The 18,237-nt window shown below is 45.4% G+C and overlaps 1 protein-coding gene across 3 annotated transcripts in view; it reads right to left on the bottom strand.

The window, feature by feature from the left end:
• The window catches only part of CLPB (ClpB family mitochondrial disaggregase), a 142,588-nt gene that overhangs the window by 103,809 nt on the left and 20,542 nt on the right, over positions 1–18,237 (bottom strand). For all 3 annotated transcript variants that reach the window (XM_059133529.1, XM_059133534.1, XM_059133541.1), the window contains one exon: positions 9,145–9,231. In XM_059133529.1, the coding sequence (XP_058989512.1) occupies positions 9,145–9,231 (87 nt within the window). The remainder of the gene's footprint in view (positions 1–9,144; positions 9,232–18,237) is intronic.

Here is an 18,237-nt window from a genome sequence, read left to right as displayed (position 1 = left end):
TACATATTTAAACCTCAAAATAGTCTTTTAGGGTAGATTTGCTCATTAGGCCCATTTTATGGTTGAAGAAACAATCACAGATAAGTTAAAGAACCTGCCAAGGTACATAACTGGTAAGAGGAAGAAGAGGAATTGAATTCATGTAATCTGCTCTAGAACCTACAGATGTATCGATGCTAGACTACCACAGACTGAGAGGATCGTGGCCCATGTTGGATAAGGCCTTTCCGGCACACTCTCTCATCTCTAGACTGCCAGCTCCTCCAACTGGATCTGGCACATTCTTGCTTTCTCACCTTTGTGAACCAATGTTCACACCACTCCTTTGGTACTAATGATATTTCAGAAATGCTGTCCCTCTACCAATCAAAATCCTGTCCCATCTTTCAAGGTCCACCTCATGTGAAAGGCTTCCTTTCATTATTTCATCTCTACACGGCATGATCTCTGCCTATCACTCGAGGTGATCTTCTCTGGGACACTGACCACGTTCTGTCTCATTCTACAGGTTAAAAAAAGGGGGGGGGGCTTGTTTATCCCTTTATTGCTGTCAGCTTTTTATTTTTTTTTAAGATTTCTTTTCTTTTTTTTTTTTTTTTTAAAGATTTTATTTATTTATTTGACAGAGAGAGATCACAAGTAGGCAGAGAGGCAGGCAGAGAGAGACAGGGAGGGAAGCAGGCTCCCTGCTGAGCAGAGAGCCCGATGTGGGACTCGATCTCAGGACCTGAGCCGAAGGCAGCGGCTTAACCCACTGAGCCACCCAGGTGCCCCATCTTTTTTTTTTTTTTTTTTTTTTTTTTTTTAGTTTAAGTAATCTCTACACCCAACGTGGGGCTCAAACTTGCAATCCCAAAGTCAAGAGTTATATGCCTTACCAATTGAACCAGCCAAGTACTCCCTATCAGCTTTTGAGACAAAGAGTGCTCTGTTTTTAGACTTCTCAAAAACCCAGCATATCTTGACACCAGTGGGTCATCAAGAAACCCTGACTGAGCTGATTTGACTCTGGTCCTGGTACCTCTTAGTCCATCCCATGGCCTTGTTCCCCACCCTTCCCTCTACAGGCAATATATCCAGTAGAAAGAATGAGAATTTGTGGTTCAAAGAGATCTGGCTTCAAATCCTATCTCCCTCTTTCACTTATTAGACAACAATGGGCATATCTGAACTTCATTTTTCCTAGCTGTAAAACAGGGATAATGATCCTTCCCTATTAGGATTGCAGTGAGGATCAGAGCCAACACTGGAAGTGATGGACATGGGCCTGGCACACAGAAGCCCCCATTCACAACCATAGCTGTGATATCAATATAGTCAGAGAATTGGCCAGTGTAAAGCCCAGCCTCTTTGGGCCAAAGGAAGCACCCCTCTGCAACAAGCAGCCAGGTCAAGAACAAGCTGGGGACCCTAGGAAGTGGCTGTAGGCCTTTAAGTCAGGGTAGAGTTCTACGTGGTTAGGTCCCTTAAGGACCTGCACTGAAGCACGGGTGCAGGGGTGCTGTACCTGCTCTACCTCCAGCCAGCCAGCAAGGAATGAGGACCTTGCAGGGAAGCTGCCCCAGGCCCAGCTGCAAGAGCAGTATCACTAGAACACCTATGCAGCTGCTGGCCCACAAAGAAAGGCCTGCACAGCCTCTTCTACAGGACAGAAGTCTGGTTGAGGCTGCTGGTTTGTCAAACACAGGGTTTAATGCCCACCCACCCATCCCCTTAGTAAGGTGGAGGGAAAATAAGCAAATGCTAAAAATAAATGAGTGCTACGAGAGGAAATTAAATGGTTTTCAGCCAAGGATGGCGGCATTTTAAAATTAACAAAGCCCAGGTACCACATCCAGGAAGGCCTTGGCAAATGCGTGTTAGCCGCTCATTAGATCAGCTCCTCAGGGACCCCAGCCAAGCAGGGAAGGCTGTGCCGGGAAGCAGTCCTTCCGATGCTGATGAAATGCACTCCAGGAGAAAAGGCAGAGGAGGGAGGGAGACTCTTGTGGGGAATTTCAAACAGTTTTGCTGGAGCTCTGCCTCATGGTCTCACCTCCTCTGAGGCAGGGGCTTCCAAAGCAACCAGAAAACCCAAGTGGACTCAAATCCAAATCTGCCCCCACCACTCCACTCTTTCAGGATCTGTGGTTCCTGAAGCACCACAATGGCCACACTGTTTAGATGGTCTCCCTGCATGGCAATGCAGGGACAAGGAGTCGGAGGATGATGTGGGATGGGAGGCAACCTCTCAGTCCTATACTTTTTCCTTAATATTAAGGATCGTACGATATGCTATGAATTTATAAAAGCTCACTGTGTATCACTTGTAAGTGAATTTATCATTATTCGTCAGTAATTATGTCTCATGACATCACAAATCATGAGATCACAAATCTTTATTCTCTATCAACCTAGTATACAGTACTCTAATATGAAATACCATCAACCAGAGGAAGTCTAAACATTCCAGCTGACAATGAACCATACAAATTCATTCTGATACTACAAATGTGAATTTTTAGTATGCCGTAAGTGACAATTAATAATGAAAACGAGACACGGATGGATAGACTTTTAAAAAGTTTTTTTTTTAAGTCAATTTACTGAGGTATCATGTACTCATAGTAAAATTCATCCCTTTAAGATGTACAATTTGGGGACGCCTGGGTGGCTCAGTTGGTTAAGCAGCTGCCTTCGGCTCAGGTCATGATCCCAGCGTCCTGGGATCGAGTCCCACATCGAGCTCCTTGCTCCGCAGGGAGCCTGCTTCTCCCTCTGACTCTGCCTTCCACTGTGTCTGCCTGTGCTTGCTCTAGCTCGCTCTCTCTCTGACAAATAAATAAATCTTTAAAAAAAAAAAAAAAAAGATGTACAATTTGATGAGTTTTCATTGTATATCACCACCACAGTCAAGACTTTGAATATTTTCATCCCTCCAAAAGTTCTTCTGGCCCCTTCCTCCTACTTCTAAATCCTAGCAGCCACTAAGCTGATCTCTGTCCCTATAGATAGTACTGCCTTTTCCAGACTGTGATATAAATGGAGTTATACCATAGGTAGTTTTTTGTGACTGGCTTTAGCTTAGCATAAGGCTTTTAAGCTAAGTGGCTCAGTCAGTTAAGCGTACAACTCTTGATTTCAGCTTACGTCATGATCTCAGGATTGTGAGATTGAGCCCTGTGTTGGGCTTTGCACTGAGCGTGGAGCCTGCTTATGATTCTCTCTCTCTTCCCCTCTCCCAGTCACGTGCATGCACTCTCTCTTTAAAAAAAAAAGATTCATCCCTTTTGCTGCATGTGTAAATGGTTTGGGTTTCTTTTTAAAGATTTTATATTTATGTAACAGAAAGAGAGAGCACAAGCAGGAGGAACAGCAGGCAGAGGGAGAGGGAGAAGCAAGCTTCCCTGGAGCAGGGAGCCTGATGTGGGGCTTGATCCCAGGACCCTGAGATCATGACCTGAGTGAAGGTAGTCGCTTAACCAAGTGAGCCACCCAGACGCCTCTGAATAGTTTTAATTGCTGAGTAGTGGTCCACTGTATGGATGTATCACAATTTGTCCATTTACCAGCTGAGGGATATTTCCAGTATCCCTGGATGATTTCCTGGGTGATTTCCAGTTTTTGATGATTATGAACAAAGCTACTATAAATGTCTGCATACAGGTCTTTTTTTTTTTTTTTCTTTAAGATTTTATTTATTTATTTGACAGAGAGAGAGCACAAGTAGGCAGAGAAGCAGGCAGAGAGAGAGAGGAGGAAGCAGGCTCCCTGCTGAGCAGAGAGCCTGATGCGGGACTTGATCCCAGGACCCTGAGATCATGACCTGAGCCGAAGACAGCGGCTTAACCCACTGAGCCACCCAGGCACCCCCAATACAGGTCTTTTTTGAAGATGTATGTTGTTATATCTCATGGACAAAGTTAATACAGGAGCTAGTATTGCTGGGTTGCGTGGTAAATATATGTTTTACCTTCGTAAGAAACTGCCAAAGTGTTTTCCAAAGTGGCCACAGCATAATGCATTCCTAATTAGCAACGATGGCAATTGTTCTGCAACCCTGTCAGCACTTGGTATTGTCAGATTTTCTAAATTTTAGCCATACTAAATGATTAATGCTGAGTTATCTTTTCACGTGCTTATTTGCCATCCAGCTCTTCTCTGGTTAATGTCTGCTCAAACTTTTGCCCATTTTTTAAGAACTGGGTTGTCTTTTTACTATTGATTTATAAGAGTTCTTTATATCTTCCGGTAACATTCCTTTATCATATGTCTGTTTTGAGTTTCTTTTTTGAAGAATTAAAAATTATAAGGATCTAAATCATACCATTTTTCTGCCAAACCGCTATCCCCTGCATATACACACTGATGAAAGGAACAGGACAGACTTCAACCTTCAGATTACAAATACCTTAGTGCCACTGGATGGACAGTCAAGCAATAGCTGATACCTGTTAAAACTCACGAGGCTATTTTTACCTCCGCTATAAGCACCCAACCAGCATTAGACTTTAAGGAAAGCTACATCTGGAGAAATGGCTGTCTTATAAACAGCTTTTGGCCCCCCAGGCTCTGGGCTCCCAAAAGCCCTGTTCTGGTCCGCCAGGCTCCTGGAATGGTCAACAGTCGTCACACTCCATTGCTGGCCATTGTCCACTGGGAAAGGTAGGAGGATCCCAATCCATCCTTCAGTGAAAGAGCAAACAGAGGGGCCTGTGGCTGCTTGGACATCAAAGTTGAGCAAACAGGCCTGGCAGGCCCTGCCTCTCCGCCTACACATCCTGCAAATGCCATGTGAAGGAGCTTCCCTGAGGGGGTCATGACTTTCAGCTTGTCATAGCACACATCAAAGTTTGCACCACACACGAACTGGGTACATGGGTTCGAATCAAGTCGCCTAAGAGCGGATACTCAGCCATTGTGTCCAGTTTTAATCCTGTGTTTTCCCAAGTAATTAAGCCTTCTTGCTTATGAACTTGTGACTAAGTAAAGCATCACTGAGAGGTTGTAACATCAAAGTTCCTTCCACCGTCTGTCCGTGTTTGGTAAAATTGGATTTCTTTCCCTTCTTAAAGAAAACTAATTGAATTTAGCTGCAGGCTGGGTATATTTGCACGAGCTGGTGAAGGCTATGCTAAGTCACAGTGATCATCCTGGGACCCGGTGGCTCAGCCTTTAGCTAGGCAGGGTCAAAGTGCAACACAGAACGAGGCCCCCAGACTCCAGCGAAACAAGTGCCTGTGGCATGAGGCTTACGGAGGCCTCACTATGGAAAAGGGGTCAGCCCCCAGCAACTGCCCCTGAAGTCACTACTACACCCAAGCTGTTACTTGGGCTGGAAAAAGGATCATCCTAGTAGAATGTTGGTAAATCTTTGGCAGAATGGCTACTGAAGACAATGGCCATCACATTACTCAAGTCCTTGATGTCGGCAGTCCAAGGAAGCTTTCTTTCTTTCTTTTTTTTTTTTTTTTTAGATTTTATTTATTTATATGACAGACAGAGATCACAAGCAGGCAGAGAGAGAGGAGAAAGCAGGCTTCCCTCGGAGCAGAGAGCCCGATGTGGGGCTTGATCCCAGGACCCAGGGATCATGACCTGAGCTGAAGGCAAAGGCTTTCACCCACTGAGCCACCCAGGCGCCCCCCAAGGAAGCTTCTTAAGGCAAAGGTTGTGCTGCTTATTATCTGAATCCCCTCAGAGCCTAGCACATCAGCACCAGACACAGTATAGTTTTAAAAAATGTTTGCTGGATACATAAAATGATAATACATAGGGGTGTCAGAACAGAGTTTTTTTCCCCTGAAGAACCAGATCCTCTGTATCCCTATTTTTGCCCTGCTCATTAGGAAACTTCAATCTAAAGTGAAAATTCCACTAATTACCTGACTTACAGTGAGTATAGCATGGTCCCATTTATGTGAAGTCACACACACACACACACTGCTTAATTTCTAGATAGAGGGAATTCAGTTGACTGCTACTTTCTTCTCTATATTATTTTTACAAAAATAATATAGCTATTTTCAGAAAAGAAAATCTCTAGTTCAATCCTGATACAATTATCTTTCCTTTTACCAATATGATTTCTGATCCTGATCCAGTTTTAACTCTCCTGTGTACATTTATATTTGTATTTTAATTTGAGTCACTGCAAGCCCTTTTTGGAAATAAAAGGAGAGAATAAATTATAAATTAAGTTCCCATACATACTTTTAAAATTTTGTTCTACAGTACTGTATTTTTTAAAAAATTAAATAAAATAGTACTGTCTTTACTATTCAAAATTAAGTTAAAAAATACATATATAAATAACAGTTCACAAGATGTTTGTCTCCTTAAGGATAGAGATTATTGTGCTATATCCCTCAGGACATAGGCATGAAGCAGGCACTCACTAAAGGCAGTTGAGGGTGAAATGACTGGACCCTCTTAACACCTCTTCCTTGAGGCTGTGGGCTGACATCTAACAGAGGTGAAGGTTCTCTGCTTTCAGCCTTGAAGCAAGGGGTGCTGCACCCCTCTATCCCCCCTTCACCCAAGTCCAAATGAAATGGTGGCATTTTGGGCCTGGCCGATATGATTCCAGAAGGTCTTGGTAACTGATGAAATGAGGATCAGTACACTTCTATTAAGGAGAAACTTATTGGCAGACTGTACCGGTATGGACATGATCATCTTTTAAGACCATTCCCATGGCACCTTTACAATGAGGCCTACTCACCCTGACCAAGGTACTCCTGGCATTCCTTTTTATCAGGTTCTATTTTTCCTCTTTCTATAGCACTTCTTACCTTCTAATACGGTATATATTTTATTTATGTATTCTGCTATAATTTACTATCTGTTCTTACCTAGGCACCACCACTAGTATAGACATAAGGTCTATGAGGGTAGGCATCTTTGTCAAGAATAGTGCCTAGAAAACAGTAGGTCCCCCCAAAATATTGTGATATGAATAAATTAAACTAAAAGGTATGCCATTTTTAATAAAAATCACTGGAAGGAAGAGGAAGACACAAAATACATGTTTAAAACACCAATAATTGGGGCGCCTGGGTGGCTCAGTCAGCTGAGCAACTGCCTTAGGCTGGGGTCATGATCCTCGGGTCCTAAGATCGAGCCCCGCATCGGGTTCCCTGCCTGGTGGGAAGCCTGCTTCTCTCTCTCCCTCTGCTGCTCCCCCTGTTTGTGCTCTCTCTCAACCAAAAAATAAAATCTTTAAAAAAAAAAAACAAAAAAACCCCACCAATAATTAGTCCTAAGAACCCAAACAAGTAAATACCAGCCAACACTCTCACTTTGCTCAACAAGCATCACTGAATTGCTAATGGAACTGGATAAAGACAGGGCAATCAGTTAAGGTAACAAGTCATTAGAATTAGAGAAAAGTGTCCCCAGAGCACATCTACCAGCAATCTGTGCACTGACTGACAATACTCTTTTTTAAGTATAGTGTTATTTCCTCATCTGTCTCAGTGGTGGAAATACTACACCTAGAAGGGCCGCACACTCCCCTCCCTTTTCTCTGCCACCTGCTTGCTATCTCTTGTGGATGGAGACCCCCCAAAGCTGGAAAAGAAAACTGGTGGGTGGGGTGAAGGTGGTGGTGGGTGGAGTATCAGTGGCAGAATAAACATATGCTTGTGTGTAGACAGGACTAATGTGGGCAAAAGAGAGTAACAACTCGACATTTGCAACAGGTGACACATATACTACCTCACTAGGCTCTCACAAAAATACAGCGGGAATCTACTCTGCTACCAGAGGCAGTCCCCTCACACCTTCTGCTCTGATAATATCCTGTCCACATGGCTCTGACATCATGGGTCATGCTAGACTCTGTGTCTCTACCTGCCTTTCCTTTCCACATTGGACCCTGAGTTCCCAAGGTCTCTGATTCTCCAGTGATTAGCACAGAGTCTGGCTCAGAGAGGATATTTACCAAATGCTTGTGAAAATAACTGATTTCAGGTGGAGAAAGAGGGGGCCCACAGAATTCTGAAATTCATAACTAAGGGTCAGAACCAGGACGGATTCCAAGCCTCTCAACTGCAAAGCCTATTTATACCAAGTTTCCTTTCAAGTGCTTGAAGCTTATGAGGCAAATAAGGAAATGGAATGCTGAGAACAGGTTCAGGACAGAGAAACAGAGAAGAGAGTCCTATACAGCTAAGTCTCTCAGCCTGTCTAAGGCAGTGCTACCTCTATATTAAAAAGTCCCTGTTTCGTTGGTTTCGACATTTATGATCCTTCCAAAGGAGGCCAGCAGTGGCAGACAAAAGCCTTAATGATCAGCTTATAGGAAAAATTAAAACTGGGCACTTCAAACTATCAATTTCCATGGCTGCTACTCAAGTGCCCAGTCTGCTTTCTTTGAAAGCATTTCTTTTTGCTCTTATGTAATCAACTCTTTGCATAACTACAGCTAAAAACTGGGAAGGAGAAGTAGGATCCTGGATCTGGCAGTGGGAGGCAGCAGTGAGGTAAAGTAAAACACAAATTTTGCTGGCAGCCAGACCAAATTCTAATTCTTGTCTGTGTGACCTCAGACATCATCTTACCTTACTGGGGTTCAGTTCTCTCAGCTGCAAAATGAGAATTCTGGCAAATTGTGGCAGTTGTGAGAACTGGATATAACACTCTATACATAGGGGATTATTTCAATCTTTACAAAATAGCTTCTCAGTGGGAATGGGGAAGTGCGCAGGAAAAGAGCAGGGTTTCTAATGGGAGGGAGGGGGTACCCCCTTCCCTAATTTCCATCAGAATCTCCAAAGAAATAGCCCAGTGGAGCCCTCACTGAGGACAGTGACTAGATTCCTCCACATGGACAGATGGTAGATAATGAAAACATAAACAGAACTCACATGTGTACCTTCAACCACTTAACACAGCCTTGCAAACATTTCATGGCTTCAATAATGCAAACGACTCACCTAAGGTCACAAAGCAAATGAAAGATGAAGCCAGGATCCAAGGCTATCTCTGCCTTTTCCCCATCTCCTATACTTTCATTACACCAGGTATAGACCTGACCTTCAGCTCAGTCCATCACCTTGACTCTGGGGAAGACAGCAAGGAGACAAGCAAGGGCGGGAAAGGGTTCTGGAATGTGGTCTGCAAGGATCAGGCTAAGGGAGCCCTGCGTGGAAGATTTCTCACCTGTCATTTCGGCTGATGGCTGCCACCATGAGTGCCGTCCAGCCGAGTCTGTGCCTTGCATTAACATCTGCACCTTCCGACAAGAGCCTAGAAAGAGACAGAGGAATATTTTTAGTAAATGGCTTATCGTGGTAGTAGGAGTGGAAGAAGTGAAATCATCAAAAAACAGGGAGGCTGGGTGAATCTGGAAATAGTCACAGTACTAAATACCCACCCCAGTTCCTCTGGCTTGAATGAGTCTGACCCCCTGCTGTTATCTTCTCAGCCTTCTGAGGAAATAATGTGCCTTCCCTACTTTAATACCCTGACACTCCCACAGTCCAGAATGTTCTTTCCCTGATTCTTTGCCCATTCAAATCCTACTAGCACGCTATGGGGTTCAATCCTGCTTAAGAACTCCCTCCTGTGAAGGCTTCCTTGGCACATCCAGTCCACAGATATCTTTTCCATCCTTAGAATTTCCCTATGTTCATGCCCAATGACACTGGTTATCTAGGTAGTTCCCAGTTTACAAAAGGATCACATCCTCAGGTTTCTCTGTATTGTGGCTGTTTGGAAACTGAAAATCTTGAACCCAAGGACAGATGGGAAGAGTATTAGAAATGCTGGATTAGGTTTCTAGGAAAGTTCACATGAGCCTATTTGATTCTCTAGGTCAGTGTCTAGCACATGGTAGGAATTCAAGCATTGTTCGATAAACTAACAAAAACAAGGCTTTAAATATATCACTAAAATCCTAAATTCTGGGTTCTGGGAACAAAGGGCCCTGCAATGTGGGGGTGGACATAGAGAAGGGGAATAAACAGAACCAACTCTTATTGAACATCTACTGTAAGCACGAAGTGCCTTCAGAACTTGACACACATGCTCTCATTTACTCTTCACACAAGCTTAAGGAATTGATGCTAACCTCTTTTCATGGATGAGGTGAAATGTCTCGCTGAAGGTCACAAAGCCAGCTAAGGGGCAATCAGTGATTGAAGTTCAGGCTGATAATGCCACTATAGCCAGAATTCCTGTCATCACCGCCCTTCCCCCAGACTCAGCCTTGCTCCATGGATCATGGAGGACAAGAGACTCAACTGACTTTAGCCAGTCATGGTATGTGGTTGGTCCTGTGCTAGATTCTGGGTGGGGGTGAAAAGACAGGGGGTCTGCCCTAGTGAGCAAATGATTTAGCTGAAGTCGGGAGGGATGAATGGGAGGAGACTAAGGATAGTAGGAAATCAAAGCCTGGAGTGTGTGGTTTCCCACCAGAAGTGCCACAGAAGGCCAGGAGAGTGTAAGACCAAAAGCCAAGAGCGATTCACCAACAAGGCAGGAATAGTGGAGGGTGTTTGGGGAACTGGGAGGCCACTGACTCTTCAGTGGGTTCCAAATGAAAGGCACCAGCAGAGAGTCCGGGGGTGGAGTTGAGTCCTAGCTGCATTCTTGTGTCACAATGTGCAGTAACTGCTCATCTGGACCAAGCCAAATAAAAGCTTGGTGCGGGTTGAAGCAGCAGGTGATGATGGCTTGGGAGGAAGAGCCAGAGCATGTAGGAGGGAACAGGCACTGTCAGAGTGCAGGGAGACTGGCCAGCAAGCCATAAGCATGCATGGGAGGGGCTCTGTGAATGGGGGAGCACAGGGTCCAGGTGCACACCCAGGGAACCTAACTCAGGCTCAGTGAGCAGGAAGTCCTCCCTGAGGAGGTCATGCCAGAGAGCTAGCCAGTCAAATGGGGTCAAGGGAGGGGTAGGAGTATATCAGGCAGAAGTAAAGCCTCTCGCCCAGAGAAGAAGGCAGCATGACTGGGCCCAAAATGTGAGGGAGGGTTGTCCAGAGAGGAGGTCAGGAAACCCTCATCTCTCCCCTCTAATTTGGAGGATTCTTCTAGAGAAACTCCTAGGCTTCTTTGCCACACACAGGTATGCTTCTTTTTGCAGAAACAACTTTTTTTCTTTTTTTTAAGATTTTATTTATTTATTTGACAGAGACACAGTGAGAGATGGAACACATGTAGGGGGAGGGGGAGAGGGAGAAGCAGGCTTCCTGCTTGGCAGGAAGCCTGCGCATGGCTCCATCCCAGGACCCTGGGATCATGACCCAAGCCAAAGGCAGATGCTAAATGACTGAGCCACCCAGGCGCCCCCAGAAACAATTTTCTATGCACAAGAATATTAAAGTGACTAAGAGCCCTATGAGACAAAAACAAACAAACAAAAAAACCCACCTCTTTTTGTACAAAACCTCCTTAATTTACAAAACCTTCCCTGGTTTAGCAGGTGCTGTGCAAAGCACAGGGGTTGGAAAGCTTAGAGCCTGGACTTCTGATCCTGTGATTCTGATCAGATGGCCTCATTTCTCTGGTCCTCAGTCCGGGAGGCTAGAAAATCAGGACCAGCTAAGGCAAAACAAAGAGGTTTCTGAAGGAAAAGACACAAAGTGTGCCTTGAAGAACAAGAACAATTAAGAGGCAAGGGAGGAAGTGCATGCCGGTCCAGACAAAAGTAACAAGACAAAAGCAGGGAAGCAATGGGAAGGCAGATTCAGAGATACAAATGGATTCAGGCAGATCCATCCAGGTGTCAGCTCACAGCAAAGAAACAGTCAGCTGCCAAGTTTTGCAGGGCCTACAACAGGACCTCTAAAGCCAAGCTACCAAGGTGGTGGGCATAAACCTTTTTGAGCCACAGGCTTTAAGCTGATGACTCTCTCCAGAAAAGTTCAAAGGAACACACATACCCATAGAAGAATTTTTCCTTTTTTTTTTCTTCCTTCCTTCCTTCCTCCTTTCTTTTTACAATGTCCACAAGTTCACAGCTCTTCAAGAAATCAGTAACAGAGATCTTAGGTTAAAAACCCAGTCTAAAGGGTTGACAAATGCCTGGCATACATGCTACTCTCCTGCACTGAAGTCAGAATCATGACTCCCTCCTGGCAGCTCTGTCCTGTGGAGCCTTTGAAAAAGCCTCAGAATTCTACTCCTCAACACTCATTCGAATCAGCCATCATTAATCAACTAAAGCTGGCAACAGAGAGGAAACCTCTTCAGCGTTCCTTAGACTCTCACCACAGGCAGAGGGGTTGTCACTGAAGGTTTTGGGCAAAAGAAACTATAAAATTAACCTGATAGCTTAAGCAAGCTGAGTCTGAAAGGGAAGAGAGTAGAAAGCAGGGACAAGAAGACAGTTTGGGGGCTGCTGTAATAGGAGACCAAAGGAGATGAGCCAGAGAAGGGAAATGAGAAAGCAGGACACAGCCAAGAGAAACTCAGTGCAGTAAGAATCCCTCCTGTCTCCAGTGGGTCAGGGACCCATGTTCCCCTGCCTGGGTCCTGAGAGTTCTGGAAGCAGCTCTGCTCTGGAAGCAGGACAGAAGAAGGGGTGGAGATGTCCCTTGAGGGCCAAGTATAGTGTAATGAAAAGGATGAATAAAGGACTTTGGAATTAACTAGACCTGGATTCAAATTCTCATCCAGCTAGATAATCCTGAACAAATCAATTCTCTGAGTCTCAGTTTTCTTACCTATCGAACAGGGACACTAATCTCTACTTTGCTGGGATCCCAGCCCAGTACCTGGAGTATAGCCGGAGTTCAGTACAGGGTGACTTCTGCCTGCCAGCTTACCCTACTTCCCCTCTGCCTTGATGGACCAACATGTTCTAGTCTGAAGCTGGCAGCAGCAGGTTGGCCTATACCCAGGGATTCTGAGACAGGGTTACACAGGATGACCTGGATAATTCAGCCAGCCTGGCTCCAGGCACTCCTCTATTCATTTATTCAACAAACATGTGTGCACACCTACTTTGTGCCCAGCTGCATGCTGGCTCCTGAGGAGGACACAAGACAGAGGTTCTTGCTTTCCAGAACCTGAACCAAGCAGGTTTTTTTCTTTTTATACACATATACACATATGCATTTCTGTTTATTACCTCTTTTCACATGAAATTGCATTTTAAGATAAACGCATACTGCTAGGTATACACAATAATTCAATTTTTAGGAATTGCTATATAGTTCTCCATGACACATCCACCAGATTTTTCCCTCTCTGCTGATACCCACTCAGGAAGCCTCCATGTCCCAGCCACCAAATTGATGCTCAAAGAATGTCTTACATGTGCCCTCTTGGACGGGTTTCTCTGGGGCATGCATTTGCAGTGGGATCCCTAGGTTTCAGTTACTTGGTTTGATGCCACTCTGCCAGGGTCTTCTCCGGGACAGTTGCTCCATCTACCTTCCCACCAGCAGGACAGGGATGTTCCTGTGTACTGCTCTCCCTACCAACACTGGGCAGTTGCCAGCTTCCTACTGACTGCAAGCCCCATAGGTCTAAAGGAATCTCACGTTATTGTCTTAGCTTGCATCTCTGATTAGCAATAATTTTGAGCTACTTGTTACATGCCCATTAGCACTTTGGGATTTTCCTTTTCCATACAATGCAGGATTTTCTTTTAACAGGAGGACTGCTGGGAAAAAGGGCTTCTCCAAACTTGCGATCCTGCCAATGACCAGAGCTGAAGGAGAACAGAGTAGGCAGGCGCCAGGGGCTCTAGTTAGGGCTGCCGTTGCCTCCTCTAACACTCGGGGAAAGGTATCTCATCCTGAGCTTCAGCCTCCCCATGGGTCCATGCGGGCTTCAAGAGGGGGCACAGAAACCTGAGGGAAGGGTACCACCAACCTGAAGCATCACTTCTGGGAGGCAAATCTCAGTGCTCTTCGGTGACACTGCAGGGTTTGAGCCCAGCCCAGCATCCTGACTGAGCATTGTTCTTTGCAGCCTCCTGGGCCTCCAGTGCAATGGAAAAAGCAATGACCCTGGAGTCCAAGGGCTGGGGGTCAGATTCTGGCTCTGTTGCTTACTAGCTGGGACATGGGGGATATTAATCTCTACTGTGCAAGGTGTTGTAAGGATTAAAAGTGACACCACATAGTAGCACTCCATAGAGTGGCGGCACTGGTCAAATCAAGGGAGGAGGGAGGAGCAGAACCAACACAACAAAGCACCACAAGCAAAGCCAACTACAACTTTGCCTCCTTCAGAGCTGGGTGGGGCCCCTCCCCCACCTCCCTTCCATAGAGAGCAGCCTTCAAAGTTAGCATTTCACACACACAGGTCTCCTCCATTTCATTTTGTTGCTTTGCAAGTGAATGCCCAGTGGGCAGTCATTTCAAAGTAGGGGCCAGCTGGGCTTGCGGGTGGCTGCCTGCTGAGAGTGGCTGAAAGGGCCTCTGAGGCCTGAGAAAGCCACCCCTGCTCTCCCCTGTGATTTTCACCAACAGACAAAATGCGGCAAGTGAATTAATCTCTTTTAAAAAGAGCAATGCTTGTGACAGAGCATGGTGTCTCCGAAAAGGTTAGGATTCCATCATCCCTGAGATGATGAGTGGAATGCTTAATGTGGGTTGCCACTCAGGGCAGAGCAGCCTGTGTCCGGGGGCTGGGCACAGCAGGCCTTTCTGGGCTCCCTGCAGACTTGTAGAAGACCCTTCCCTAATGAACTAGGTCTTCTGCCTGGCAGGGCAATAGTGGGTGACACTCACTGGAGGTGGTCCAGGGCAGTGGACAAGGAGAAGGTCACACTAGCAGTCAGGAGTAAAAGCCCAGTTCTTACACAGATCTCAGGCAGTAGTGGGAGCTAGGGGAAGAAGCAGGATGGATGTGGTCCACATGCAGGCTCCGGCACTTACTGGGTGGGCAGGAATGGATGAATCAATGACCTAGCCTCTCTGAACTTCACTTGGTCCCTTCATCTCAGTAACAGCTCATGCTCTCTGAGCCTGTTTCCACATCTGTTAAAAATGGAGAGGACCCCAGCAGCCCTATCTATAGGTCACACGGGGGTACCATTAAGAAACAATGAGACAAAATATAGAAAAATACTAGCCATGCAATAAAGCACTGGACAAACAGAAGAGTCTGTGCCTTTATTATTTCCAATTAGTACCTACCCCATTTTAAGGACGGAACAGTAAAGAAGGAGATGTGTGAAAGGTGTACATAGAACTTGGACCATATGTGCTCAAAATTTGCTGTGGACTCATAAATAAACAGTCTCAAATCCCCAGGCAAGGGCAGTGGAAGAATAAGGGTACCCTAGCCCCAAACCCGAGATTTCCATAGGAGACTAAAACATCACGGTGGGCAGGTGGGGGGGTGGACGACAAAGCTGCTGTGATCAGGGATCCAGGAGGGTTCTGAAGGCTGGGGACCAAACACAAAACAATTAATGGAAAAGAGGATGAGAGGGTCAAACTTTCCCTTCCTGCTGTGAGTGCTTCTGCATTCTTTTAAATTTTATTATTTATTTATTTATTTGTAGCAATGAATATACTATTGCTTTTTTAAGCAAAACTTTCTTAGGAGGGAAAAAACCCTTCCCCTTTCTTTCTGGAAGAAACCTGTGCTAACCTGTATCAACACTTAGCAGTTTCCTTGTGTCCCCCACCCACCCAGTGAGTGTGGCCCTCCAGACTCCTCACTCCCTGCGCTAGCACCACCGCCACATGTGGGCTGAATGAACACGTCCTTACACACTCACCAACACCTCAGTCTTATGTTGAAAGTTACCTGTTCTGTACTGGTGGGCCTGTCTTTTTCAAAGAACTTGGGCTCCTGTGTATATGTGGGAAAGTGTGGGTTAGCTTCTCAGGCTCAGGGCTGGGGACACTTAAGATGCAGGCCTGGAGCTGGAGGCCATGGATTCTAGTCACAGCTCTCTCGGTAACTAGCTGTATGACCCAGATCTGTCTCTCTGTGCCTCCCCTTTCTCTGTGGTAAAATAACAGAACAAATGATTTCTTAAGTCCCTCCCAGGCCTGAAATCTTGGGATTCTAAATACATATAACATCAAAATTTGAGAAGTGGATTCCTAACAGATACAGGCACTAGCAAGACTTCCAAAGAAAAGACAAGTTCCCTGGCTGCTGTCCCTGCTGTCTGTAGGAGGGAGAGTCCCAGTCAGGGATATGGGCAGTTTTGAGTTATTCGGGCTAACCAGCTCTTCCACTCAGGGAGGGAGGTACCACTTGATTTTTCTTCTTCTTTCTTTATGACCAATCAATACAAAGCGGCCACTGAACTTCAATCGTGCATTGTTCCAACTGATTTCCGGATCCTTTGCATTAACTGGCTCTCAGCTGCAGCTGGGGAGGGGGCTGCAGGGTAGGGAGCCCTGGCCCACCTGCATCAGAGGCCTGGAAGCAGTGAGCCATGCAGACTCAATCATGATCACTATCTGGGCAACAGGGCTCTGGTTGGAGCCTCGCAGAAGGTCCTGTTTACAGTAATAACAGCACCAGGCCAGGCTGTCTGAGCAGAAGCAAGGCGCCTGGGGCTAGAATACACACACACACACACACACACACACACACACACACACACACACACAGCCTCCATCTGCGCCTTATCTACCCAGTCAACCAGGGTTGAGAGGGGCAGGGCAAGGCAGGAAGGAGGCTGCTCTCAGCCCAGCTTGGGCCAGCAGACTTCAGGCAGGCTCCTAGTTCTCTAACCCCACAAACACAAGGCGTCTCTAGCATCTTCTGCATTTGCTACTTGACCTAAGCATTCTCCTCAAAGGCCCCTCTTGGGACCCGTCTTCTAGGAAGCTCTCGAGATGCTCTTCTTACTAGGAAGATGGCTCACTCCAGCAATGCCATACCAGAACTGCTCCAAAGGGAAGCCGGTGAGCAGTGAGGGAGGAGAAAGACAGGCATTTATGCAGCCTGCAAGCTTCATAACTAGTTATTACCTATCATATAGGTTTTAAATTCCTAGATATAAAGAATGATCTGCAAAGATCAATCAGTCCAATCCTTTCTTCTATATACATACAAACATGGAGGTTCACAAAGCATCAGCCTTCAACTATACTAATTTGGATATGAGCCTGTATCTGTCTCTTCCAGGCTGTGTGACTGTGGCAGGTTATGTTGACCTCTCTGAACCTCAGTCACCTAACCTTATGAGCCTACCAGACCTACCTAACAAGGGTGCTGAGCTTGACCAAAAGAAATAGCGTATGTCAAGCACTTATATTTTCCAAAAGTTAACTGTCATTACCACAAGTGATCTACTTGTTCATAAGTACACAGCAGAGGAGCTATATCAGACCCTCACTGAATATTGCTGGATTAAACAGAATGAAGTCCAATGCTGGGTGACCATTCTTCGTCCCATCTCTCATAGTTTCTAGCAGGAACTTGACACACATGAAAGTGCAGAGATTATTTTTTTAAACTTTATTTTAAAATGATGTCAAGCATACAGTGCAGTTATAAAAACAGCACAAAAAACCTCAGCCTCTGTCCTTCATTCAGATTCTTGTTACATTTGCCTCTGTGCTTAACCACTCCTTTTCTCTATTTTTTCCTGGACCATGTGAGAGTTAGTTTCAAACATTATGACCCTTTACTCCTAAATACTTCAGCAGATATTTCCTAGGATGAGGCTAATCTCTTACATAACCACTAACCCAACAATGATCAAATTTGGGACACTTAACATTGATAAAATATTTTTATCTAATATTCAAATTTTGCCAACTCCCCCAATAATATCCTTTATAGCAATTTTCCCTGTAAAACAGATATAAGCCAGGATCAATGTTAGAATCAGACACTGCATGTGTCTTCAGTTTCTTTTCACCTAGAATAGTTGCTCAGGCTTTCTTTGATTTCCATAATTCTAACACTGCTGTAGAGTAAGGCTAGTTTGTTTGTAGAATGTCCTTCAGTTTGGATAACAATTTTTAGAGGAGCCCATCTCCTAGTATTCACCCATTCATTCCACAAACTTTTCATGAGACTGTAGTTATTATAGGATTCTGAGCAGGGTAAGTTCCAGTGTCCTTGCCTTCAAGGCATTCACTATTCAGCTCCACATCTGACGAACAGCTAAAATATAAGGGAGGACCCTGGAGAGGGTACCATGCAAATGTAGGTCAGAGCAACAGAACCACAGGGACAACTTTCTGGAGGCAGAGGCATGAGCTGGGCCAGAAAGGACAGGCAGAAACCCAATTCCCCTAAGGACCTCCTACGGTCCTCCTGAGGAAATCTCTGTTTCCCCAAGCAGTGTGTCCCGGGGCTGGGATGCAATAAAAC

The sequence above is a fragment of the Mustela lutreola genome, chromosome 1 (genome assembly GCF_030435805.1).
Source record: "Mustela lutreola isolate mMusLut2 chromosome 1, mMusLut2.pri, whole genome shotgun sequence".
Lineage (NCBI taxonomy): Eukaryota > Metazoa > Chordata > Mammalia > Carnivora > Mustelidae > Mustela > Mustela lutreola.
Note: the sequence above shows the minus strand (reverse complement) of the source record. Positions and strands in the feature narration are given on the sequence as shown.